The following is a 25788-nucleotide window of genomic DNA, read 5'->3' on the forward strand; positions in this document are numbered from 1 at the left end:
AGAGTTTCAGCAAAAAAGACAAATAAATAAACCTCAATTAAGTGTGCATGCTTTAAGTGGTCGAAACAAGTAAAAGCTCTTAGTAGTAAAGCGAAAGCAAACTATGCATAAGACAAAGTTAGCACTGGTAGCTAACTAGACACCTCAATGTCCACATACAAGGAAGGATACCATTACTTTCTAAATGTATTTGTTTGTTTTAAATGAGCATTCCATCAATGCTTAATATGACAAAACTCCGTCAAGGCTACGCTTCCTCCCGTTGCTCACCAGTCAGTGCGGTAAATAGGATCCCCTTGATTAAACCACTTCCAGTCCTTTCCGTTCGACCCACTTCGGTCCTACATGGTCTGGTAATGATCTTTGATGTTTTTAGCTTATCTCGCTTTTATCAGTTCGGACACCTCCTGGGAAACCTAATTTCGGCTCTCACCATGCAGCACCCATTGGATTTTCTCATCTGGCACACAGTTCTGCTGTACCTCATTGTTGGTCCACAATTTTGGCTTGCTCGTAGTCTCTATTCCGTCCTTTTACAAAAAGATATGCTGTCGCAGATGTACTTGCCAATTTAATTCATGTAATTCCTATGTGATTTGTCAGTAATGAAAGTCCCCTGATCAATCACAGTATGAACAGACCTTCATTAACATACTCAGCTTGACTCAGCACATTTGGTACCCTGATGGAGAAGGTACTGTTTTCAGAACCTCGTTGCTCTAGTGGAAAATCCTGTCAACGGTACTGGTGGGAAAGCACCATTTCCATCTACAGCCCTGAAGAAACACTTCAGCATCTTTCCCATCAACATTTCCAGGGATTTTTCCGGAAATTTGCCTGGGTAAAAGAAATCCAATAATCTGTGTGATTCTTTCTTTCCAGAGCAGCTCAGAGTTCTGAAGAAAAATTGTTCAAATCAGGCATTATAAGAGAGGGGATCCAATTGGCTCCACCAGCTGGTTGACTATAATACCATAAAGTATGTAGTTTCAGTTCACCAGCCCAAAGATCTAAATTAGTTCTTCAACATTCAAAAATAGCCTGGACCTTGTCTGTCACCTAGCTTCTCTTCTCCATTTTTGAAAAAAAAAAAAAGGAGCTTTCCTTTATTGAAAAAGGCAATAGCCCCTGGCCGAGTTCCTGGGGGAGATCTATACTTGACTTCCTACACTTTTTCAAAAAAACAACACCAAAAACACAGAATCCAATATTATACATTTATTATATACTTAATCGGGGGGGTCTTTGTTAAACATGTACCATTTCATTAAAATGAATGCATTTGCATTTATGCTGTATAATGTAGTCCGGCTCCCTACCACAGTCCAAAGACATTTGAGGAATAAGAGAATTGGCGACCTCAAATTGTCCTTAGGTGTTAATGTGAGTGTGAATGGCTGTTGGTCTTTCCATGTTGGACCTGTGATGAGCTGGCAACTCATCCAAGGTGCAACTCTAGCCTCTAGGCAGATGGGACGGACTCCAGCAACCAGCTGCCTGCAACCCTGCAAGGGAAAACGTGGTGGGTGGACGGACGGACGGACGGACCAGACGGACGATGTGTCTGTTTTTCTCCTCTTTCTGTCTCCTCAACATTCCATCAGCAGGAGGGTCACCCATATGACTCTGGTGCTGACCCTACTTTCAGTCTTCTCCTGGTCCTTCTTGTAGGATTTTTTGACCTTCTGGTCCTTCCTTAGATGTGTCTTTGGTTTTTGACTGGATTCTTTTTTTGTAATCCTCCAGCTGAACATGAACTCATGAACTCTAACAAAGTTCCTTTTCATATAGCTGAGCTCATTTTGCTGTGCTTTAGGAAAAAGTTGAACGCTTTTTGAGAAGTTCCAATGCTGGGTTTCTTTTCTGGATTCCTGTAGCTCACTCTGGAGACTCGGGACCCTGCTTCTGACGTTCTCTGTGTTTTTAAAGCTTTGAAGCATCATTTGAAGGGTTTTTTGAGCTCGGCCCAGAAACTGTCAAACTTCTGTCTGAGATCTTTTTTACAGGTTTGGTGCTCCTGCTCTAGAGGAGCTTCGCCACTGGGCTGTTCCCTCTCAATTGTTTCCTGGGCTTCTTGAGGTCCCGCTGAAGAATCTCATACTTTCGTTTGAAATCTTTGAGCTCTTCTTTATGATTCTGAAGCTGTTCCTCATATGCAGCTTTGGTCTTCTTCAGCTCTTGTTGGCAAAGGTTTGAGTGTTCCTTAATAGTCTTTTGGTGATCACACTGAAGACTCTTCAGTTGCTGTCGGACATTATCCAGCTCAGTTTTATGCTTTTGAATCTCCTCCGCACTTGAAAGTTTTACCTTCTCCAGTTCTTCTTGGGCAGCCTTGTTCTTGCTCTTCTCTTGCTGAAGCTCCACTTCAAACCACTTCAGCAGGTTCGAACGATCCTCTTCCTTTAATCTTCTGAGCTTTTTGAGTTCTGCTGATAGATGTGTTGACTTGTTTGACACTTCATGGATTTCAGCCGCATGGTTTTCGGTTTCCTGTAGCCTGTTTAAAATTCTACTCCAATCCACTGATGTAAATGAACTCCTTCCTTTATCAGCTCTTCTATTACTTTATTAATCGACAAGAGGTCAGCATCCTCTTCTGAAAGTTCTTCACTCTTGTTTCTTCCGTCCATTTTTTTCCACTTTTGTTGTCTTTGTGCTGATGTCAACAAAATCCTCATTGTCTGAGTTCCAGGCACCTTTTGAGATCAAGTTCCACGTTCTGACTGATGGTTATAAAGTCTTTAGCTAAAAATATTTAATTTGTTTCTTAAAAATGATCAATGATGAGAACAGGATATCAACTTTGTGGCTTTCCTGTGCTTTCATTTTCCATCAAAGACCTTTTAATAGTTTCTTTGATTGCATTAAAATCCCCCTAGATTTGGAACCCCTTTGACCTGGATTACTGAGAAAATTCAAGCTTAGAACTCTCTAGGAAAGAAAAATAAACACGTTGCAGGAGAAATTCACAAGTAGAATGGGTGGGAAGAAGGAAGGAAAGAAGGAAAGAAGGACGATAGGAAGGAAGGATCCCCAACAGAAGAGCTCTGAAGACCTCAATCACTTTCCCATCTAGTCTGTGTCAAAGCTAATCAATATCGGCAACAAACTATAAGCAACATCCCTGACATGTCTGTGAAATTCTGACGGCTTGTTCATTTTAACAAAAAGCAGAGGAAAGGGGGAAACATCTTTCATTGTTTATCCTGTGTCCATCCCTCCATCATCCTCAGGTAGAGTGACCTTGTGTTTAATTTACTGATAATTACATGCATTTATTCCACAGAGACTTTAATTAGAATGCTCGAAATATCGATTAGCTCTATCATCTTTTTCTCCACCACCCACCTTGCCTCTCCCATCGAGCTATCACTCTATCCACCAACGCACTCCTCACTCCATCCTTTATTATAGAACAGAAGTTTACTTTGTTGGGGTTTAATATTATATATACATATATATGTATATACTGTATGTATATACATTCTTTTAATTTATTTTTCTGGGTGCATGTTCAGGAGCGACACTGCATTTTTTTGTTTTAAGAGTGTAAAATTTAACAGATACAGTTGAAGTCATAGTTCCACTATGAAAACCGGATTTATAATCCATCACAATGACTCAGCCTGGTATTGTTTTCTGCAGATGCAGTCAGAATAAAGTGACAAATATAACTGGCCACAAAAGACCAACTAAACTACAATAAAGTCAATTTCAAAGTAAATAAACCTAAATGTTTTGTTTCTTGTTTTCCTCTACTAGAGTCCTGGGAGCTTCAGGGTCCTACAGAATAACTTATCTATTCTTGGCTCTGCATTCCTCTGGACAGAGATGTTAGATGTTTGTCCTGGGGTCTGCAGGACCCATTCCTCCAGCTTGGGGGGTCACATCCCCAAGTACTCCGATGACCCTGGGAACCACTGTTGTCTTCACTCCACATCCTCTCCAGCTAATCTCTCAGACTCTCTACAGTTTCTTCTGTTCCTCCTTTCTGATGTTACTGTCATTGGGGACGGCCACATCTATCACCACAGTCTTTCTATCCTCTTTCCACAATGTCCGGCTGATTCGTCATCACCTGTTTGTCAGGCTGTACCTGCAAGTCCCACAGGATCTTTTTATGGTCATTCTCCACCAAGGTTGGAGGTGTATCCCACTTTGACCTTGGAGTTTCCAGTCTAGATTTGACTATACAGATGTTTCTTTACACTATGCCAGCAACTTGGTTGTAAAATTCTATGTACGGTGTACTGGCTAGCATCCTGCACTCTGCTTCTATATGCTAGAGGGTCTCAGAGGCTTCTTTAAACAGCCTGTAACCTGGACCTCGGATGGTGTGGTAGATACTGGTCTTTATTACTCTTGTACTCAGAGCCTGTGGTTGAGCCTGTGCTGTATTTCAATCCAGCCTTTTCTAGCCACTGTTTTGTTTTTAGTTGTCTCATTGTTAATATTAAATGCATTTGGCACAAAGCAGACTGTAAAGTTTTTCCTGTACTTTCAGATTAGGGTATTCCTAATGGCTGAACAAGACAATAACTGACCCTCTCACAATTTTTGCTGGTGCCTTGGACACACATCTTGTGGTGTAAATTGTAGGATATTTGACTGTAGTTATGGAATTAAAGCTCATTCAAAGTAATGTTGTTTACAAACCTTGTGATTAATTTGCAGCGTAGGGTTATTTGTGGCAGGGGTGTTATGAATAGACCGTTCCAACCACTGCCCCAGAAAAGTACTGAGCAAGTACTCACTCAGCAGCCTAATGGCTTGTGGATAAAATGTTTTTGAGTTGGGCATTCCTTGATTTCACTTCTGCAGTCTCTCAGAAAGTACAATTCCTGGTGGCCTTTCCAGTGTGGTGTGTGTTGGTAGTACACAGGAGACATTTGCTTGGCCTTCTCTGTTTTGAGGGATAGATCATGGTCCTGACACCATACATTCAGATCTGCCTCCCGCCCTCCCTCCCATCTTGTCCCCCCAAGTGGTCCATCCTACGACTGTTGTATCAGTAGCGTCATTGATGATACTGGATTTGTCCTGAGAGGCCAATCAGTTGAGTGTGAATTTGTACAGCGGGGGCTCAGCACACAGCCCTGGGGAGTGCCTGTGCTCATGGAGCTGGATGCCAATCCTGATGGTCTGGGGTCCATCTATCAGAAATCAGGATCTTGGTGCCAGATACCCACAGCACATCTTTAGGGATTGAGTGGAATTCATCCCTGACACCCTCATATAGGTGCCATCAGATTTGTGCTCAATGGTTACATGGCTAAAATTCATCACTGTTTATGATGAATCAGTTCTAAATAGAAATATGTATGTTGACATTTTAATATAGTTGGTGTCACTGATGCATTGTGGGGAAGGAAACATAATCTGGCCCTGGAAGGACAGCAGGGTCTGAAGAGAAAAAGAATTAAAGCAAACACTGAGCAGAGCTTAGAGTCTGTCTGCCTTCATTTCCTGCTGGCCATAGCAAAGGGACAGCATTCGGTATGTCTCTCTCCTTTTTTTGATGTTTGATTAATTATTTTGGTGCCAATCCATTTCTGCTTCCCTCCATATTTAATTAAAATATCATTTTTAAACATAATTAAGTTTTTAATCCAACTGCGACTCCAAGTCTCCAGCACAGCAGAGAAGATTCTCTCCTGTGTCTCACTCTATTGGCAAATTGGAAGTTGCCTGCAGGCTGCGCCAATGTATGCTTTCGATAACGCTTGTGTGCGTGTCTGTGCGTGTGTCTGTGTGTGTGCATGTGTGTGTGTGTGTGGGCTGGGGGGTTGCAGCTTGAGGCCCAGCAGTTGCTGATGGTCTCTCTAATAATGCATGAAATCAAATGTGATTTAAAAAACAACTTCACAGGATATTTTTTTTCCAGAACAATGCTTGTGTGCACAAACGTGTGCACACGCATGTATGCACAAATATGGCTCGATAGACTTCAAACATAAAACAAGACCAGATTGTGATGGATCTGTGGAGTCTAAATAGATTTTTTTAAAGTCTACTTGTTGTTTCATAGTTTTGATTTGAGCTCTTTAATCGAGTTATCTTTCTTCGATACACTCGTCTTCTCTCCTTTTCTTGTTGAAAAGTGTCTTTAATTCCCCCAATGCCAGATCATCATGCCCTCAGTTATCCTCCAGCATTTGTGTCTCCAGCTATCACTTCATTCTGTTCCTGACTCCATGTTTTCATCCAGTCATGAGGATGCTGTTGCCTGGAGAGACTGATCCTCCTGGAACAAGCTTGGATCTTTAAAAAACTTTTTAATATCTTCTCCTATATTTGTTCTACACATCTATAATTGTTTCTATACGTGTGTATACCTCAGATACAGTCGACCAGAGAATCCTGTTACACAGACTAGAGCAGGTCAATGCGATTAAATGGTTCAGATAATATTTGTCAGGTAGATTCCAACTTGGTCATTTTCATGTTCTTTCTTCTTCATATAGAAGCCTATTCAAGGAGTTCCACAAGGTTTTGGACTTGGACCGATCCTGTTGATCTGTATGTGCTTCTTTCAGGAAACGTTATTCAGAAGCAGGAATAAATGTTCACAGATATGCTGATGACACAGATGTATTTATCTACAGAGATCAGATCACACTGACTCTGAGGATGTGGCAGAGAACAAGACTGCCCTGCTCGAGGGTCCAGGGGCAGCCTGCTTTACCCCGCTGCATCCAAGGCTTAATAATGCATGTTCAGTTTGGATGCAGCTGCTCGGCCATGGAAACCACTTCCACACACTGTTCTTGTGCCAGTCTGAAGGCCACGGGAAGTTTGGAGGTCTGCACTAAAGACCTCATCCTCGTCTGACTTTGGTCCATGATTCTATGTGATCTACCATTTGGTGGTTGAGTTGCTGTCGATCTCAACCGCTTCCACTTTGTTATCTGAGCTACACTGTTATAGGCTGACAAGATCACCTGACAGGTTGTCTCACCTTGTTTATGGCAGCATATCGCTCCGTTCATCCCCCCTCTTTATTTATCCAAAGGTAGATCCCATCCTTACACACTGACCTTTGACCTGCTCAGTTTTAAGTCTGTCTCTTAAGTATAAATTTATATGTTTGCGTCTACGACCATGTATGTAAATGGCTTCTACAAGTGCTGTGTCACAGGTGACGGGATCTTTCTGGAAAAGTCGACCTCACACCCGACTGAATCAGATCAATAGTAATCCAGTGAGCTCCTCCAGGATCAGTCCACATTAAACCAACCCCCTCAGGTCCTTCACCCTGCGGCGTGTTTGGGGGGTGTTGTTTATTTATGTAGTGGGGACAAAGGAGAGTGGGGGGTGTATTAGCTCTTATTAAAGTCCATTCAGAATAATGAAGAGTTAGCAGCAAATATGTGGAAGTGAAACTTTATTTTGTGCATTAAATCCACCTCCTCAGTTACCTTCCACCCCTTTTCTCTCCTCCTGCCTGTTTCTTGTGTCGTTTAAGGACACATTCCTGTTATTTTCCATATCAAAGATGGGACATAAATCAGAACTAACGCGCAACACTGCAGCACTCAGCTGATACAGAGAGGATGAGGAGAGAGGAGGAAGACGAAGGAAGGATGGAGAGAAAGATGGGGGAACGGGGGAAAACCAACTATTTTTGACTATGAACAACATTCACGCTGTTGAAAATGTTACCAAAATATTAAAAATTGTGGCATTTGCGTCACCACCTTCTGGAAGATCTTGTAATTTATCATCAGGTAATCTCATTATTCCAAACTTTGGCTCCTCGCAGCTACCTGGAAAAACAGAGATGTTCCACACCAAATCCGTACTTATCTAATAAAACCAGAAGCTTCGCTGCTGTAAAAAAGAGTCTTTTTTCGTTCTTTTTTCCACTAAGTTTAGTAATGGTGAAGGTTCAGTTTGCCAACAACCCTTTGGGGCAGTTTAAAGGTTAAAGACAGACACAAGAGGAAAGAGACACAAATGGAAGAAGCGGAGGAATTAAGAACTTCTGATGGGAACGCCTCATGTCTGTTGGCATCTGTCACAATGAGCGCCATCGCTCCCCAGGGTCTTCTCTTCTGGATTATTGTGGTTGCCACAGCAACAACGCCACACAACATCTCCAGGGGGGATAAAAGAATAAACTACACAAAAAATTAGCAGGGAAAATTAGCCGTTTACAGCCTCAACAGACAGGACGGAAACCCAGTCACACCAGGGTCCCACCGTCAATGATTCACACAACCGAAATCAGCTTCCTCTACGGGTCCTTAGATCCAGTAGATCACTCGGACCGCCTTGGATCCGGAGAAGCTGTTTGTCGGACGGAAACACACACGCAGAGATTATTGTACCTGAACAAGCAAAGTGTTTCTGTCACACAGCAGGAGAGTCAACCAAGGGCACCGTGTGATGCTTCGTATTTGATATGCTCACCTAATCGTGTGTGTGTGTGTGCGCGTGTGTGTGTGTGTGTGTGTGTGTGTGAGAGAGGGAGCGAGAGGGAGAGGGAGAGGGAGGCTTGTCCTCGGGTCATTTAATGATTTCATATACAAGTGATTCATAAGAATATTTCCCAGACAATATTCTGTTGTTTTTTTTACTTTTATCCGGCGCTCCCTTCCCTCCCCCCGCTCACAAACTCCCTCTCTCTCCTTCTCTCTATGTCTCTCTCTCCTTCCGCAGAGGCATCATCCAACTCCCGGTCAAAGCAGAATAATTGTCAATGAATATTTAACAAGGTTTCAGATGGAGGGATAGACACCGTCCTCTCTCTCGCCGTACGCTGATCCAGGCAGAGGTTAGCTTCACGCCGTGGTCAGCGGTGCGTTCAGCAGCCAGTGGATTAAAGGCGCGAGATGATGAAGTGCAGAATAAATACTAAATAAACAGCCGCCGCTCCAGCTCCACATACAGTAGCAGCACTCGGCACCGGCGGCCGGCTCTCATTGGCCATTTTGTGCCCCCCCCCCACCCGACCCGACTCTCTTTCACTGGAGGAGGTTATGAAACTGTAATTAAGCACCGGCGGCATTTGTAATGTTTAATCCGGAGTTGATCAGGTGGAGTGAGGAACGCTTAAAATATTCAAAGTGTTCTGGTTGGTGGAGCCAGAGCGTGTCAGAGAGGAGCAACGTGCCCTTGAGCAAGACTGAGATACTGGAAGGTTCACCTGGAAGAGCCCAGTAAACAGCAGCAGTGCTAAGACCTGACTCGGTTCTCCAGAACCTGATATGGTTCTCCAGAACCTGACTCAGTTCTACAGCCCTGACTCGGTTCTCCAGAACCTGACTCAGTTCTCCAGCCCTGACTCGGTTCTCCAGAACCTGACATGGTTCTCCAGAACCTGACTCAGTTCTCCAGCCCCGACTTGATTCTCCAGCCCTGACTCGGTTCTCCAGAACCTGACTCAGTTCTCCAGCCCTGACTCCATTCTCCAGAACCTGACTCGGTTCTCCAGACCCGACTCGGTTCTCCAGAACCTGACTCGGTTCTCCAGAACCTGACTCAGTTCTCCAGCCCTGACTCAGTTCTGCAGCCCTGACTCGGTTCTCCAGACCCAACTCGGTTCTCCAGAACCTGACTCAGTTCTGCAGCCCTGACTCGGTTCTCCAGACCCAACTCGGTTCTCCAGAACCTGACTCAGTTCTCAAGCCCTGACTCAGTTCTCCAGCCCTGACTCGGTTCTCCAGCCCTGACTCGGTTCTCCAGCCCTGACTCGGTTCACCAGAACCTGACTCGGTTCTCCAGAACCTGACATGGTTCTCCAGAACCTGACTCAGTTCTCCAGCCCTGACTCAGTTCTCCAGCCCTGACTTGGTTCTCCAGACCCAACTCGGTTCTCCAGAACCTGACTCAGTTCTCCAGCCCTGACTCGGTTCTCCAGAACCGACTCAGTTCTCCAGAACCTGACTCAGTTCTCCAGCCCTGACTCAGTTCTCCAGCCCTGACTCGGTTCTCCAGACCCAACTCGGTTCTCCATAACCTGACTCAGTTCTCAAGCCCTGACTCGGTTCTCCAGAACCTGAATTAGTTCACCAGAACCTGACTCGGTTCTCCAGACCCAACTCTGTTCTGCAGCCCTGACTCAGTTCTCCAGCCCGGACTTGGTTCTCCAGCCCTGACTCGATTCTCCAGCCCTGACTCGGTTCTCCAGCCCTGACTCGATTCTCCAGAACTGACTCGGTTCTCCAGAACTGACTCGGTTCTCCAGAACCTGACTCGGTTCTCCAGCCCTGACTCGGTTCTCCAGCCCTGACTCGGTTCTCCAGAACCTTTCCTTGGGCTCAGTTTCCTGCCAGATGTTGATGTTCTCAGCATGATAATCCTGATCTCCTGATGTTCCCTCCTGGATCTTGAAGCTCTGCGTTTGGCCACTAAACACACGGATCCATAACAATCTCCATGTGTGACATCATTCACGGCTGAAGCTCCACCCCCACCCCCCCACCCCCCCACCCCCACTGTAATCAACAGCTCTTACAGCCAATCTGCTGACTATAAACCCGTCTGCAGCAGGATGACGGACGGCTCCCAGAATTACCTTATCTGTGTCTGATTTACTGTGCCCCCCAGGTAGAGACAAAAACACCCCCGTCCTCTCCACCCCCCCCCCCCCCACTGTCTCTCTGAGATCTTTGCCTCTTCGGCCTCCTTCTGCTCCTCAAAAACCAAGAAGTGAAACACGAGCCTAAAATAGCTTCTATACATCGTTTTGATTTAGAATAAAATAAAGATTAGGGTGTAAAACTGCTGCGTGTGTGTGTGTGTGTGTGTGTGTGTGTGTGTGTGTGATTACTGTATCACGCCAGGAGGACACACACACACACACACACACACAAAAACTTGCATCTTTTTGTGACTTCCTGTGAGGCGTCTCCATTAACGAATCCGGAGGAAGTGCAGTGTGAAGAATTTCAAAATAAAACCGTAAACAAAGGACGTAGATTCGTCACCGCAACTTCATTTCGGGCAACTTCCTCAACTCTGAAAGTTGCCACAATTTTAACAAGGTGGTTTTGATGCAAACCGTTTGTTAAATGAAAGAAAAACACTGCTTTGAATATTCACTTTTACCATCCACATAATTAAATATTTGAAAAATATCAGGAGTGGAAAATTAAAAGAGGAAAAGCCCGCTGCCACCTCTATCAATTTATTCTCTCCGAGTGTATTAGGACGCCAGATTGCCGTTGGCGAAGACACAGAAAGAGCTCTGTGAGGTTTTTAGTTTTCAAACTGACTTTAGAAATTACATTTTGGAGTGTTTTGGCATGCGGCCGCCACGGACGGCGGACAGCCTTAATTATGTCTTATTGGTATCGGCGGCCATTATTTGCATATTTCATTTAGCTGGTATAGATGTTGCAGGGTTTTGTGGGGGGGGCGTTTAACTTTGTGTCGACAAAAATAGTTTGTTATCTGGAGGATGGACCGGCGACGGCGAGCGTTCGCTCCGATTTCGGCGATAATTCGCCGCATCGGCTCAGAAAACGACGTCAAACCGCATCGACGGCGACTGAAAACCGCTTGAACTCTTAAACTGAGAGTTCCTCCTGCAGATATTTGGAATTCCGATGCCACAAATGTTTAAATGCATTTAAATTGCTGCCGTTTGACGGGAAAAAAAAAAAAAAAACCCTCCAGCTGCTCTCAATCGACCCAGAAATGCAACTCTGCCGATCTTAAACCGAGGATTAACACCAACACTTTTTTTTTTCTTCCGTAGCACAAATTATCTTGATATAGAGTCACTGCGTGGTTCAGCGAACTCCCCAAACTTCCCAAGTTTAATCTTAATTTATGTAAAGTGCTGTGTGGTGCAGCTCCGGGAGCAGGACGAGCCGTCTGATTGGCTCTATCAGGTATCAGGCAGGAGTCCAAAGCTCGGTAATTTGATTTAAGAAAGTCGTAACAACCTGAGGTCAATATTTAAATCACTCAGAGGGGGAGAGGAGTCGCGCTGCGTGTTCGGGATGCTTCAAACCTCAGGTTTTCGGCAGATCAAGATGAACCCCCCCAGAAAGAAACGCTCCTTCGCTAGGATGACGAAACAGGTACAAATAATAGTGCTGGCTTTTCCTCCTTTAATCTGATTTAAAACAGCGTCTAAACCGCTTCGCGACCGTGCCAAAGGTCAAAGGTCCGAGACGACGTGGACTCCACAGAGGACACGTGGTTACTGATGGGCGGGGCTTCAGCTCCCAGGGCAGCTGGTCCTCCCTCGTCATGTTAATGTGCTCTTTTTACACCAGCCTTCACCTGCACTCCTCAATCCACTGACACCCCCCCCCCCAATCTGTGCGGTCTGTAGGCTGAAATAGAGGCCTGAGGCCAACAAGCTGTCTCCACCAGCTACACTGATAAGGCACGCACACACACACACACACACACACACACACACACACACACACTAGACTATTTAACTCAGCTCAGACTATGTGAAGTGCCACCTGGGAGGTCACTCCTGACTCAAATTTTCTCATTCTTTCTTTTCTCTCTATCTCACCCAAACACACACTTACACAGACACACACACACACACACACACACACCAAAACACACACTTAAATTCAGACAGATGCACACTCTGAGTGTGTCTAGAAATCGACAGACAAACATAGAAAGCCAGTTGGATGCATGCATGTTTTTGCCTTTTCGTGTGTGTGTGTGTGTGTGTGCGTGTGTGTGTGCGCGCGCGCTCCGGGCTGTTTGGTTCCGCTCACTAACAGGATTCGAGTCCTCCGTGTCCAAAGGATCACGGTGTACCTCGCACCTTTCTGCAGCCTGCGCTGGCGTCCTGAAGCAGGTTGAGAATCCACCCGCTGAGAAAAGCCGTGTTACAGGTAACGTTTCCTTTCATGCTGAATCACAGGTACGAGCTAAATATGGCCGGATGTGGGCGGGGTCAAAGGTTAGAACAACGACGGATCACCTCCACATGGAGCGACTGTTAATCATCTACATCGGTCAACGATGGAGCCTCCAGATCACCGACTGGGGCGGGACTGCGCTAATCTATAAAACCATTTACATCATTTTACTCCATTTGTTCCAACAAGACAAAAAAAAATAAAATAGATTTTAGAAACTGTTTAATGCCAGAACAAACAACCACAGTCGCCTGGGTGAAGAACTCCCTTCGTGTTCTAGATTTCACGACTGTTTTTTTAAAATTTACTGTTACATTTGTGGTCGTTAATGTTTTTATTGTTTCCCACAAGAAAATAGTAAATAGGAGGAACCATACAAAGATATAGATACATGGGTGGTCGCTGAACACTTCCCTTCACCTTTCCTGTGTGTGTGTGTGTGTGTGTGTGTGTGTGTGTGTGTGTGTGCGTGTGTGTGTGTGTGTGAGAATGAGACACCAGACTCTAAAATCCCCTGTAATGTGACAGACAAATCCCACTAAGCTGTTAAATATTACACTGCTTTCACACTTGTATTAAACAGCCTTCTACCTCTGTCATAGTGACACACACACACACACACACACACACACACACACACACAACACACACAAGCTCAACCTTTTCCTTCATCTTCATCTTCAATATGCAAAAAACACTACAGAAGTCACTTGAAAACCTTCACGCAAGCTCAACAAATCTTTAAAAATGCAGCGACACAACACAAGTCACATTTCTGCAACAGACACATGCAAATCCATTGTGTGTGTGTGTGTGTGTGTGTGTGTGTGTGTGTGTGTGTGTGTGTGTGTGTGTGTGTGTGTGTGTGTGTGCGTGCGCGTGTGTTGCTCCTAATCCCTGGTGCTGGCCATCTTGTCAGAGCGTTATATTTGCTGGTATCAGTGTATCGTCTCTTCACCGCCTAATCCCACCGCCCCGCTTCTGATATTTCGTGACATTTACATGAATCACCCCTTCTTCAGATGGACAGGCAGAGCGGGGGAGGGGGGGTCCTGGGAGTAATGGAAGATGGACAGAGAAGGAGGTGGAATGAATGAAGAGATTGTGGAAGGATATGAGAAAAGACGGCGTGAATATAAAAGGTCTGCAGGGGCTTAAAGAGTGAAGAGATACCGGGAAGGAGGGATGAGTGAGGGAGAGGAGGGATGAAGGAGGAGGGGTGGGGGAGGCAGGAGGGATGAGTGAGGGAGAGGAGGATGAAGGAGGAGGGGTGGGTGGAGGCAGGGATGAGTGAGGGAGAGGAGGGATGAAGGAGGGGGTGGGGGGGCAGGAGGGATGAGTGAGGGAGAGGAGGGATGAAGGGTGAGGGGTGGGGGAGGGGGGGGATGGGTGAGGAGAGGGGGGATGATTGAGGAGGGAGGAGGAGGAGGAGGAGGGATAAGGGGGAGGGGTGGAGGAGGGGGGAGGGAGGGGGGAGGGGAGGAGCAGGAGATGGGGGTTGAGGAGGGGAGGGAGGAAGGGTGAGGGGTGGGGGAGGCAGGAGGGATGAAGAGTGAGGGGTGGGGGAGGCAGGAGGGATGAAGGATGAGGGTGGGGGGGCAGGAGGGATGAAGGGTGAGGGGTGGGGGAGGCAGGAGGGATATCTGACCAGTATTTTACCAGTATCTGACCAGTATTTTACCAGTATCTGACCAGTATTTGACCAGTATTTTACCAGTATCTGACCAGTATTTTACCAGTATTTTACCAGTATTTTACCAGTATTTTACCAGAATCTGACCAGTGTTTTACCAGTATCTGACCAGTATCTGACCAGTATTGACCAGTATCTGACCAGTATTTTACCAGTATCTGACCAGTGTTTTACCAGTATCTGACCAGTATCTGACCAGTATCTGACCAGTATCTTACCAGTATCTGACCAGTGTTTTACCAGTATCTGACCATATCTGACCAGTATCTGACCAGTATCTGACCAGTGTTTTACCAGTATCTGACCATATCTGACCAGTATTGACCAGTATCTGACCAGTATCTTACCAGTATCTGACCAGTGTTTTACCAGTATCTGACCAGTGTTTTACCAGTATCTGACCAGTATCTGACTAGTATCTGACCAGTATCTGACCAGTATTTGACCAGTATCTGACCAGTATCTGACCAGTATCTGACCAGTATTTTACCAGTATCTGTCCAGTATTTTACCAGTATCTGACCAGTATTTGACCAGTATCTGACCAGTATCTGACCAGTATCTGACCAGTATCCCTATGGAATCCAAACTCTTTCCTGTAGAGATTCAAGTTGGGCTGAATAAAGAGGAAGAGTTAAACATCCTCGGATTTGTTAATGACAGACGGAGCCGCAGTCGCATCCAGAGTCAAGTGTGAAATAACTCACTCACTTCTGCCCTTAATTGCAATAAAAATGAAGATTAAGAGGATGAATTATTGATACAAGTTGGTATTTAATCTTTTGTAATGAATAGCAGATCCACGGCTTATAAATATTGTAGGAGGCTTCATTATTTGATAAATTTATTTCAATTTGCCCTTTAGTCAAGGTTACACTCACTTAAACACACATGCGCACACAAATGAAGTGTTTACCTACCCTCAATACATGCACGCACACACGCCCTTGGGTGACCTTGACGCCCCCGTCACCCCGTCTCTCTGGCAGTAATTAGCACATCATCGTTAAAAAGATCTGGCAGATAATGAACACAGAGTAAAACCACACTCAAAGAGTTGAGCGGCGCCATCAGCAGACATGTTGGAGCAGACCCCAACCAGGGAACCCACCTGGTCCGGGACTCGGACCCCCATCGGGAGGGACCGCAACCACTCCACTCATCAGATCCATGGGCCAGTTAAGACCGGTTTAACCCAAAACCCCAATCATGGAGGGTACCGGAACACACCTCCCTCACAGGAGCCCTGCTGCACCTCCGAGGCTCCACAGCTCCACTTTAGCATCACCAAGTGTTGTTTATCTACTCTCCTGACGAGTTGTTGTTGATTCCTTCTCAAGAGGCGATCGTGAGAGAGCTCAATCACCTCAGCAGGTGGAAACGACCTTCAGCCCGAACAATGTCAACGGGCCGAACCAGCGTTACCCGGATGCTAATGGGTGAGCGTAGCGAGACGGCTGGCTCACACACACCCTCCAGCCTCTCCCCTGGCGTCACCGTCACCGTCACCGTCACCGTCAGCTCAGGTTCAGTGTTCAGTCACTGAGAACAGGCAGAGGGAATTTATGGAAGGAGCAGAGGAATAATTCAGCAGGTTCACACCTCCGTTTGTTGTTTGGAGGTTTTTACGGATCAAAGCTTTGAGTGCCGGGAGATTCACGCAGATAATGAACGGACCGTTAATGTGCTGCAGCACAATCAGCTAATGGACACACACACACATGCACACGCACACACACACACGCGCGCACACACACAGAGGTGTCTAATGGCTGTCACTGTTGAATGATCACAGTGATCAGACTGCTGCAGCTCTAATTGCAACTAAACAATATGAAAACAACCAGTTAGAAGACGAGGGGGGGAGGAGGAGAGGTGAGGATGACCAGAAGAAGAGGAGGACAAGAGGGCAGGGAGGAAGCGAGGGAGGAGGAGAGTGGGAAGGAGACATCTGGCCAAGCATGGTACCATCCAGAAGATGCTCCTCAACAGCCCAGAGTGAAGTCAACAACTCTACTAGTTCCTGTGGTTTTATTACAGCTCCTGAGGGACTATTACAGTTCCTGTGGTTCTATTAAAGTTCCTGTGGTTCTATTAAAGTTCCTGTGGTTCTCTCACAGTTCCTGAGGGACTATTAAAGTTCCTGTGGTTCTCTCACAGTTCCTGAGGGACTATTACAGTTCCTGTGGTTCTGTTACAGTTCCTGTGTTTGTGTTACAGTTCCTGTGGTTGTGTTACAGTTCCTGTGGTTGTGTTACAGTTCCTGTGGTTGTGTTACAGTTCCTGTGTTTGTGTTACAGTTCCTGTGGTTGTGTTACAGTTCCTGAATGACAGTCTGAGGTACAGAGGCCTCATCCAAATAACAGAAATGCTTCACTTATAACAGTAGTAATAACATCAAATCATACTAATGACAAGGTCATAAACATGAGAGGACACCAGCTGAACACACACACACACACACACACACACACACACACACACACACACACACACAGTTGTAAATGACAGGACTGCGGCAATATGTGTGAGACAGGGAGGGAGATTACACTTAATTAACCAAGTCCAGCCAATTAACCATCAGCCAATTAGAACTGAGGAACCAATCAGGACATTAACTGGCAGCCGATACAAAGACATTTACAAAGTGTGCATATCTGAAGTGTGTGTGTGTGTGTGTGTGTGTGTGTGTGTGTGTGTGTGTGTGTGTGTGTGAGAGAGAGAGAGCGAGAGAGGAGGGAAAGAGGAAGAATACATTTAAATAAAAGCCTTCCTACCATGAGGCTGTCAGGTGGGTGAGGAGGCGTCTGATTGGCTGCTGCCTCTCCTGCAGTCAGGAAGGGCTCGTGTGATTGGGGGTGAGTGTAGAGGAGGCGGGACTGGATGCAACGGAGGGCGCGGAGCATCCACGAGTGTTGGCGCCGTATCTGCCGCTGCAACTGGTCCCACTGGTTAGACACCATATGGAGGATATCCTTCAGACCTGGGGGGGGGGGGGGGGCAGGACAGATGAGCCAGGGACAGAGACGGTGACAGAGAGGGTTGGATCCCGTCTGCTGCCGTATCGTTGCTGCTTTTTAAGGAGTCTGTGTGTGAGGAGAACATGTCCGACCACGCCCACTGGGGCGGCTCACTGACGGTCCAGACGCACCGGTAAAACAGAGGAAACTGGGGACCGGCAGGTCCGGACTGGGCCAGCAGGATCCGTGGAGACGGAGGCCTCGGCGTCGTCCAGGTCCGACCCCTGAATATTCCAGGAAATCTAGTTTCTCTCGTTCCCAATATCCCTGCTCCAGCCCCCGGGGCCGTCTCCGTCCCTCCCTCCTTCTTTGTCTTCATTTCTCTCCCTTTTTCTTTGGGCAACATTCATATGAGTTCCCTCTGAAGGTCACTCTCTTAATCCAAATATTAATAATGAATGGACGAGAGTTACAGCTTCGTTATGACCACCTGCTGTGCGTGTGTGTGTGTGTGTGTGTGTGTGTGCGCGTGTGCGTGTGACAGACAGACGGAGGGGGAACGTACCTGATTGGTGGGAGGTGATGACAGAGAGCAGAGCGCTGCCCTCCTCCATTATGTTGTCCTTCAGAGCGCCGCGACTGTCCACGTTCCACTTGAAGCTCTGAAACACATCAGGTTCGTGGTGAGCATCCAGATGTTCACGCCGGGTCGCCGCCGTAGGCGCGTCGCCAGCTCTGCTCCTCCCGGTTACACGTCTGCCAGGGAACTTTCGGCTGACTGAGAGACACTTGTTGACAGGACGCTCGTCGACACCCCAGCGGGTCTCTGAGGACAGCCGGACCGGATCTGATCTAATCAGATTACGCAACCGTTATCGTACGTGTCTTCAGAGCAGATCCCGCAGCAGCGCGGCGTCGGCCGCCGCCGCCGCCGCCGCCCCGTCCACGGTAACGGATGGACGGGCGACAGCATCGGTCAACACGAGACAAGGTCAGACGTCCACGCCGCAATATTTATGGAGGAGGGTAGACAGAAGAGACAGATGAAGCCCAACACACACACACACACACACACACACACACACACACACACACACACACACACAGCAGCCTCTTGTAAACATTTGGATGACTTTTAAGTCTTGTATTGAACCTCTTTGAACCGAGGTTCCTCTTTGGGAAAGCGCTCGTTGGCGCCGCCGTCTTGGTCGTACCGACTGCTGACGTCGTTTCCATGGAGATCTCGACAGATGTTGGAGCTCTGAGTCTCACAACAGGCTGTTAAACCCTCGCCACGACTGTTGTAGAGCTCCAAATGAGGTGGCCTGATTAAAAAGGCTCCATGAGGCTCCGTGAGCCGCCGGGGGGGTTCTGGGACTGGCTCCTGGGCCCCGACCAGGGTAGTGATGAACGGCCGTGATCAATCTGTGACCAATGAGCTCGTTCGAGCAGGTATGAATGTGAATAATCTGGAAGGTAAAACGGCGACACTTGAGAAAAACATTTGAGTTCTTGAGAAACTCATTATCACCCCCCCCAGATAAAACCCGACTGGTTCCTCTGGTGTCACTGACTCTGTCCTTAACTGACATCTCCCCGATAAATAATAAAATATGACTTTATAGAGCGAACCATCAACTGTATCTCTTCACGCTGTCTTCAAAAACACATTCATATATCAACTGTAATCCAAATAAAACAACGCCGGACGCCTTCCGCCGCCATTACGCCTCCTGCAAGCCTCGTAAATTACTCCAAATCTCACGGCTGATTGAGTAATTCTGCAGCCCCGGCCGCCACGATGCCCCACATCATCGCCAGATAAGCCGGTGGAGGGAGAAAAAAAAAAAGAGAGAAAAAGCTTGTGGCTAATAAACATAAAGTACATTTATCAGCGCGACACAAAACACGGCGTGACGGTCTGCGTCCGCGGGATAGCGGCGGCTGATGTGAGGAGTGAATTAGGTTGTACAGATTAGCCCGGGCTATCGGAGAGCGATCGTATTTCAGCGCTTTATTCCACCAGCGATTCAGCTCCGTTTCCTTTGTTTAATATATGGAGAGCATGGAATCGATAAGAGCGGAACAGCCAGCCATCAATCACGTGATGATAGGGTATGCAGAGCCCGCGTTTATGTACATCAGACAGCAGGCGGTAATAAGAGGCCGCCTGTTTGTATTTATGAGTGCGAAGGAGGGACGAGCGGGAAAAGAGCGGAGAGAACGTAGACGCAGAGCGAAAAGAAAGATTAATGAAGTCTCCAAAAGGCAGATTTGTCCCCAGAAAACTGGCTGTTCCCACAACCACACAGTCAAATGGGAGGAAAAGCAGTTTAGTTGATCCTCCTAAACACACACACACACACACACACACACACACACACACACACCACACACACACACACAGCTCCTCCAGAGTGATCAGATTACCTGCTAGCATTAGCATATTAGCCTGCAGCAGGTTGTTTTACCTCAAATCGTTTAGCTTTGAGAACATTAGCGAGGAGCTAAGCTGTATAACCGAGGTGACATTGATGCTTGACATTGAGGCCGTCTCTGACTGCATGTCTGCACCTCTGGGGGGGGACGGGGGGACGGGGGGGCAGGCTGATGAGACATGATCTGATCAAAGATTCTTCGTAATAATGATGATCTAATTGTATCCATTCAGACCAAACTGAGAAATGAGAGAAGCTGTAGTGCTACTGCTGTATTCCCTGAGGGGGCTGTGTGAGTGTGTGTGTGTGTGTGAGTGTGAGTGTGTGTGTGTGTGAGTGTGCCTTTTCCTCCAGTGTTTATATTAAGCAATAAAATGAAATTCTCTGTCACTCTTCCCTCTCTTGGTGTTTCATCCTCCGCTCTTCCTCTCTCACCTGCCGTCCTTCTCTCCCATCTGTAACAATGCTCTAATCTTTCTTTTTCTCTATTCCCTCCATTCTATCTCCATTTCTCCGTCAGCTTAAGCTTCACCTCCCTTCTCCTCCGGTCGTTCACATTTACAACCCCTCTATATTTCAGGCAAAGATCCCCTCTTCAGGTACTGCTGTTCAGGCTTAGCCGCGGCGTCTAATTAGCTTCCTGTTTTCCCACTTTAAAACCAGAAGTTACAGCTTCTGTTATTTCTGTCTCACTGTCAAGGTCAAAGAAGCAGCGGCGAACTGTCCAAATCACTTAGACATGGATGTTGGAAAACAAGAAAGTAAAGCTGAGCTTATTTGTACAATCCTAGAAAGAAACAAAGTGCACGTCTGCTGGTGGCTAACATTAGCATCACATCTCCTGAGTGTAGCGGCTGTGCGAGCAGAGAACAGGAGGATCAGCAGTTTTCCTTCTGTTTCCATGTTCGCTGTGGATGGCGATCATCGGGGAAATCTGATGCGAAGCTGCAGAAACACATAATCTGCATTTTCAGATGCAGTCAGCTTAGTGTGGCGGTAGCCTGAGACCTCTCCACCTCCCTCTCACACCTCTTTATCTCTCTCTCTCTCAAATAATGTGTTGCTGCTGGTAATGGGATTCAAAGGCCTGGATCACCCATCACAACCAATCAATAGGCCTTTCATTGGCCGCCATCTCTCAGCGCCTTACAAAGAGCAGCCTGTGTGTGTGGTGTGTGTGTGTGTGTGTGTGTTGTGTGTGTGTGTGCGTGTGTGCGCGCGTTAATGCCCTCTTGCCTCACTGATCTCCCCAGGAGTTCCGGAAAGACCTGTGCTTATTCGAAGACATATATAGGAACTCTCTCTCCTTTATACACACACACACACACACACACACACACACACACACACCACACACACACACACACACACACACACACACCAGCTAGGCCAAATATTCACTCCACCCACTGCTGCCCCGGAGCTGTGTGTGTTTGTGTGTAACAAAAAGTAATACAGTGAAGTAAGTGGGTGTTTGTCACCCCTAACACACACACACACACACACACACACACACACACACACACACACACCACACACACACACACACACAGACAGAAGCAGAGAACAGAGGTCCATCCACTTTAGAAACACTCCCTGATTTCTTGGGAGCCACTAACTTTGTCATCACCGTGAATATTCTTTAAAATGCTGAACGGGTCCCAGAGAAGATGCAGAAGTTACATTCAAGACAGATTCAAGGTGATTTCAAGGCAATTTCAAGGTGGAGCTTATAACGCACTTTGTCAAACGTCTCTGCTTCCCCATTAAAGCACCAGATGACCACTTTGACCTGCAGAACAAATAAATCCGTATTTTTTTTAACTTATGAACTCATCAGTTCCGACAGCATCGCTCTTTAAATGTTTCAAATGTGGACAGTTTGTCAGAGACAGACATGAAGAACAAAGCAAAGACAGACGGAAGCCGATTCTCTGCAATCATTAGCAACACGTGCACGCTAATACTACAAAGTGCGAGCGTGACTATCGCTGCACCCCCACACAGAGCCGGTTAGCTAACCCGCCGTCAACGCCGCTGCAGTTCAAAGTGCTATTAGCGATGCTTTCTCATCCAGCTCTGCTTTATTTAAGGAGACGCGCCAATTAAGCGCCAGAAATTCTAATTGAAGCTAACTGCTGCTAACGTTAGCACTGCTGGCGACCACAACAAAGTCGACACGTGTAAACAAACCGTAAACAGACAGACACACACAGCAGAAATAAATATTTAGATGAGACAACTCTGGGTGTGTGTGTGTGTGTGTGTGTGTGTGTGTGTGTGTGTGTGTGTGTGTGTGTGTGTGCGTGTGTGTGTGTGCATGATGCGGCTCTGCGGGGACGGATATGGAGATGCTGATTTGGATATCTGTCTAGGAACATGCAAATGTATGCAAATCGCACCTCTGGGTGTGTGTGTGTGGTTAAAACACACTGCACTGGTTGTGTATATATGTTTGGAAATGTGTACTTATATGCAAATACATTCTGTGTGCGTGTGTGTGTGTGTGTGTGATTCCCTTGTACTCGTGAATGCTTTTTTTTGATGAGTGCTGCTGTGTGTGTCTGTGCATGCATGAAGACCATATGTTTGCCATAAAGTGTGTGAGTAATTGCTGATGTGTGTGTGCGAGAGAGAGAAGAGAGAGAGAGAGAGAGAGAGAGAGAGAGAGAGAGAGCGGACAATGTTTGATCCCTCTTCAGAAGAATAAACAAAGGAAGATTGTGAGATTAATCAGACAAAAAGGAGAAATGAAGAGAACAAGCGAAGGGCAGATGGTCAAACCATGGCAGAGGGGACGGAGGGAAGAAACACACTGAGGGAGGTAAAGAGAAGAAAAACGCCCAGAAGGAAGCAGCTCGTGTGGACAAACAGGAAGTGATGTCGTCCTGGCCGGTCGGCTCAGCTCGGGCAGGTAGAAGCCGACGCAGAGAACCGACTTGGAAACCACGGCAGCAGCACCCATGATGGATCTGCTCTCGCTTTAACGTGAGGGGTCGGCGTTTAACCCCTTTTCCCGGCGTCGCTCCATCACTTCACACCTTCATCGGGGCTTCAGCCGCTTCCTCAAGGACACTCGCAGCTTTCTGGGTGATCTCATCAGGAACCAGCGGAAACGGCCTGTTTTTCTGGGTAAATTCTCCAGTTTAGAGCAGCAGGACGGTGCTGGGCACCGGGCGGGGCCACAGGGGGGGCCGCGGGGGGGGGGCCGCGGAGGGAGCCGCGGGAGTTCTCCCAGTTACCTCTGGACGAGACACTTTATTGGTTTTTACCATAAAAACTGTTTTAAAAGTGACCACATTTTTGTCACTGGGGGGGGGGGGGTTCACTTATGCTAATGAGGACCTCACCAGAGCGTGTGTGTGTGTGTGTGTGTGTGTGCGTGCTGTGTTTGTGGGTCCTCACCAGGTGTGTGTCCAGGTACGCCCTCAGGCTGTCCACGTCCTGTCTGGGCTGCGTCCAGTTTTCGGTGCTGTCCAGCGCCTCCTGCAGCCACGAGATGAACCCGTCCAACTGCAGCACCAAACACTGGGGACGAGCGAGGTAGAGGGACAGAGAGAGAGGGGGGGGGGGGTGATTAACAACAGCAGCAGTCAACATCAAAAACAGAGATCCAGGTGAGGAGGAGCGGAGCGAGGGAGCAGATGTGAATTAATTCAAGGACGGAGAGAAAGAAAACCAAACGCTCCCAACAGGTAAACACCCAGAGCGAGGAGCAAAGAGCAACAGGAGGAAAAGTGGACGCTGGAGACGGAGTAGGACACTGAGACGGGGAGACTGTTGTAAATAAACACGGAGACAGTCAAAAGAAAAGGACAAAAGTAAACAGGACAACAACAGGAAAGATGGACGACGATAAAGAGGAGGATAAGAATGGAGTGAATGACATGTTCATCTCCGCTGCTGCCCTTCAAAGACAGGAAACAGGAAACGGAGGGAGAGTGGAGAGCTACTGCCATCTACCGGCCGACGGGGGAACTGAGGATCAAAAGGAGGAGAAGACTGGATGGATGGATGGATCCCGGAACCATCACTCACGATGGACAGATGACAGAAGGAGGAGTTTAAGAGTGGGAGGATGTGAGGAAAGAAATGGGCCACGGTGACGTAGTCACACGTAAACCGGTCCAATCCTGCTTTCTTCCCTCTGATCCTTTATCAGTGTCATCGCCCGACCCCATGTTCTGCCTATTCCCACCATGTGGTTTCCCTTCTGTCACGTCTCCATCAGGCCGTCGGCGATGACGCCCGACGGCTCCGGAGCGTCGGAGCCGTCGGAGCGACGCCGGAATGAGCTGGAGCTGATATTGATCTGTGAGACAGGATTATTCATCAAATGAAGAACAATCCCGCGCTCTTGTTTTCCCGGCAGATTACAGGAGCCGAGCAGGGAGATTAGGAAACCGAGGTTTGCACGGAGAATTTCCAGAGTTCCCAGAGTTCCGGAATGTGTGAAAGTCATTAGTGTGTCGGGAAATAACGGTGGTGAATGTGGAGCTGGTTCTGACCAATGAGGGTCTCAGGACAGAATTCATCAGGAAGGAGGAGACGCTGGACTGGAATGAGATGAACCCCCCCCACAAACGTGGAGTTCAGCGGATCTTCAGGTTTCCCCCGTCAGCTCGAGAGCGAGACCAAGCTGGACCCGCCCAACGGGCCGACGCTCCTGGCGCTCCCTCACACCTCCAAACACAGGACCAGTGGGGACGCGGAGACGTGAGGAAGCCAGCGAATCACGGAAAAATCCCACCGAGTTCTCATCAAATTAAACCTTGTTTGGTGCAACTTCAAACGGGAACAAGGTCAGAACGAGTCGTGTGGAATATTAACGCCGGCTGCGGCGTGGAAGGCGGCTCCGCCGAGAACGCAGCCGCACAAAGGTCACGCCGAGCTGCAACCGGAATTTTATTTAGTCTGGATCCGATCCAGCGCCGAGCGGGAGGAAGTCATTTCCATAAAAGTGGAGCTGTAACATTCATTCTCTCCAGTCAGACCTCAGACATCCCGTCGGAATAACAAGCGTGACTGAGGATTGTCGGCGAGTCCGCTCTTCTGGTCCCGCCTCCGCCGCGCTAAACGGGAACGAGCGAGGCCGCGGCCAGAAGGTAAATCCGATGGAAATGAGTCGCCGCGTGTGCGCAGCTGCGCCCGCGAACGGCCGTGTCCGATCGGAGCGCGCGCGGAGACGGGCGCGGGACAGGAATGATCAAACGTGTTTGTGAGGACGCCTGTTTGGATGCGAGACACAACCTTGACCGAGGGAGCGGCGGTATGTTAATGAGCGCCGCGAACCTTCAAAACGTGGAAGGAACGTCGATACGCCTCATTATGGAGGGGCGGCGGAAATCAAAAGTATTGATGAGGACTCGCAGAGAGCGAAGAGGAGGAAGGTGAAGGAAGGAAGGAAGGAAGGAAGGAAGGAAGGAAGGAAGGAAGGAAGGAAGGAGGAAGGAGGTGGGTCCAGCTTCTCTGGGCTCAGCAGGGAGCCGTGTGCATTCCGTTCCTCTTGAACGGGAAGAGACACCAGAACTCAACCCGTCCCAGCTCGTCTCCGTGTGGACAGACGCAGACAGGAAGTGATGTCGATGACTTGAGAGGAGAGAGAGCGAGAGCGGCGAGGCGGCAGCGGCAGAGATATCGACCAGCACGCGCCGGGCTGCTTACAGCCTCTTTGATGTGTGTAAAGCAGTGCGGCTCCTGGGGGCCGGCGAGGCGTGCCGGGGGCCCCCCCCTGATCGGAGCCTCTGATATGTGCTTCATCTCTTCCTCCCGTGGCGCCGCTCCTCACTGACCATAATTACCGCTCAGCTGACGGCGCTCTCTGAAGGACGACGCTCATGGTTTCAGAC

General features: G+C 47.7%; 1 protein-coding gene across 1 annotated transcript in view; it reads right to left on the reverse strand.

Annotated features, from left to right (window-relative positions):
- Positions 1 to 25788, reverse strand: part of akap6 (A kinase (PRKA) anchor protein 6) — a 73023-nt gene that overhangs the window by 36143 nt on the left and 11092 nt on the right. The window contains 3 exon segments of the mRNA XM_057011576.1: positions 17319 to 17524; positions 18067 to 18163; positions 23345 to 23590. Coding sequence (XP_056867556.1) covers positions 17319 to 17524; positions 18067 to 18163; positions 23345 to 23590 — 549 coding nt within the window.

This window comes from Takifugu flavidus, chromosome 16 (genome assembly GCF_003711565.1).
Source record: "Takifugu flavidus isolate HTHZ2018 chromosome 16, ASM371156v2, whole genome shotgun sequence".
In the NCBI taxonomy this organism is placed as follows: domain Eukaryota; kingdom Metazoa; phylum Chordata; class Actinopteri; order Tetraodontiformes; family Tetraodontidae; genus Takifugu; species Takifugu flavidus.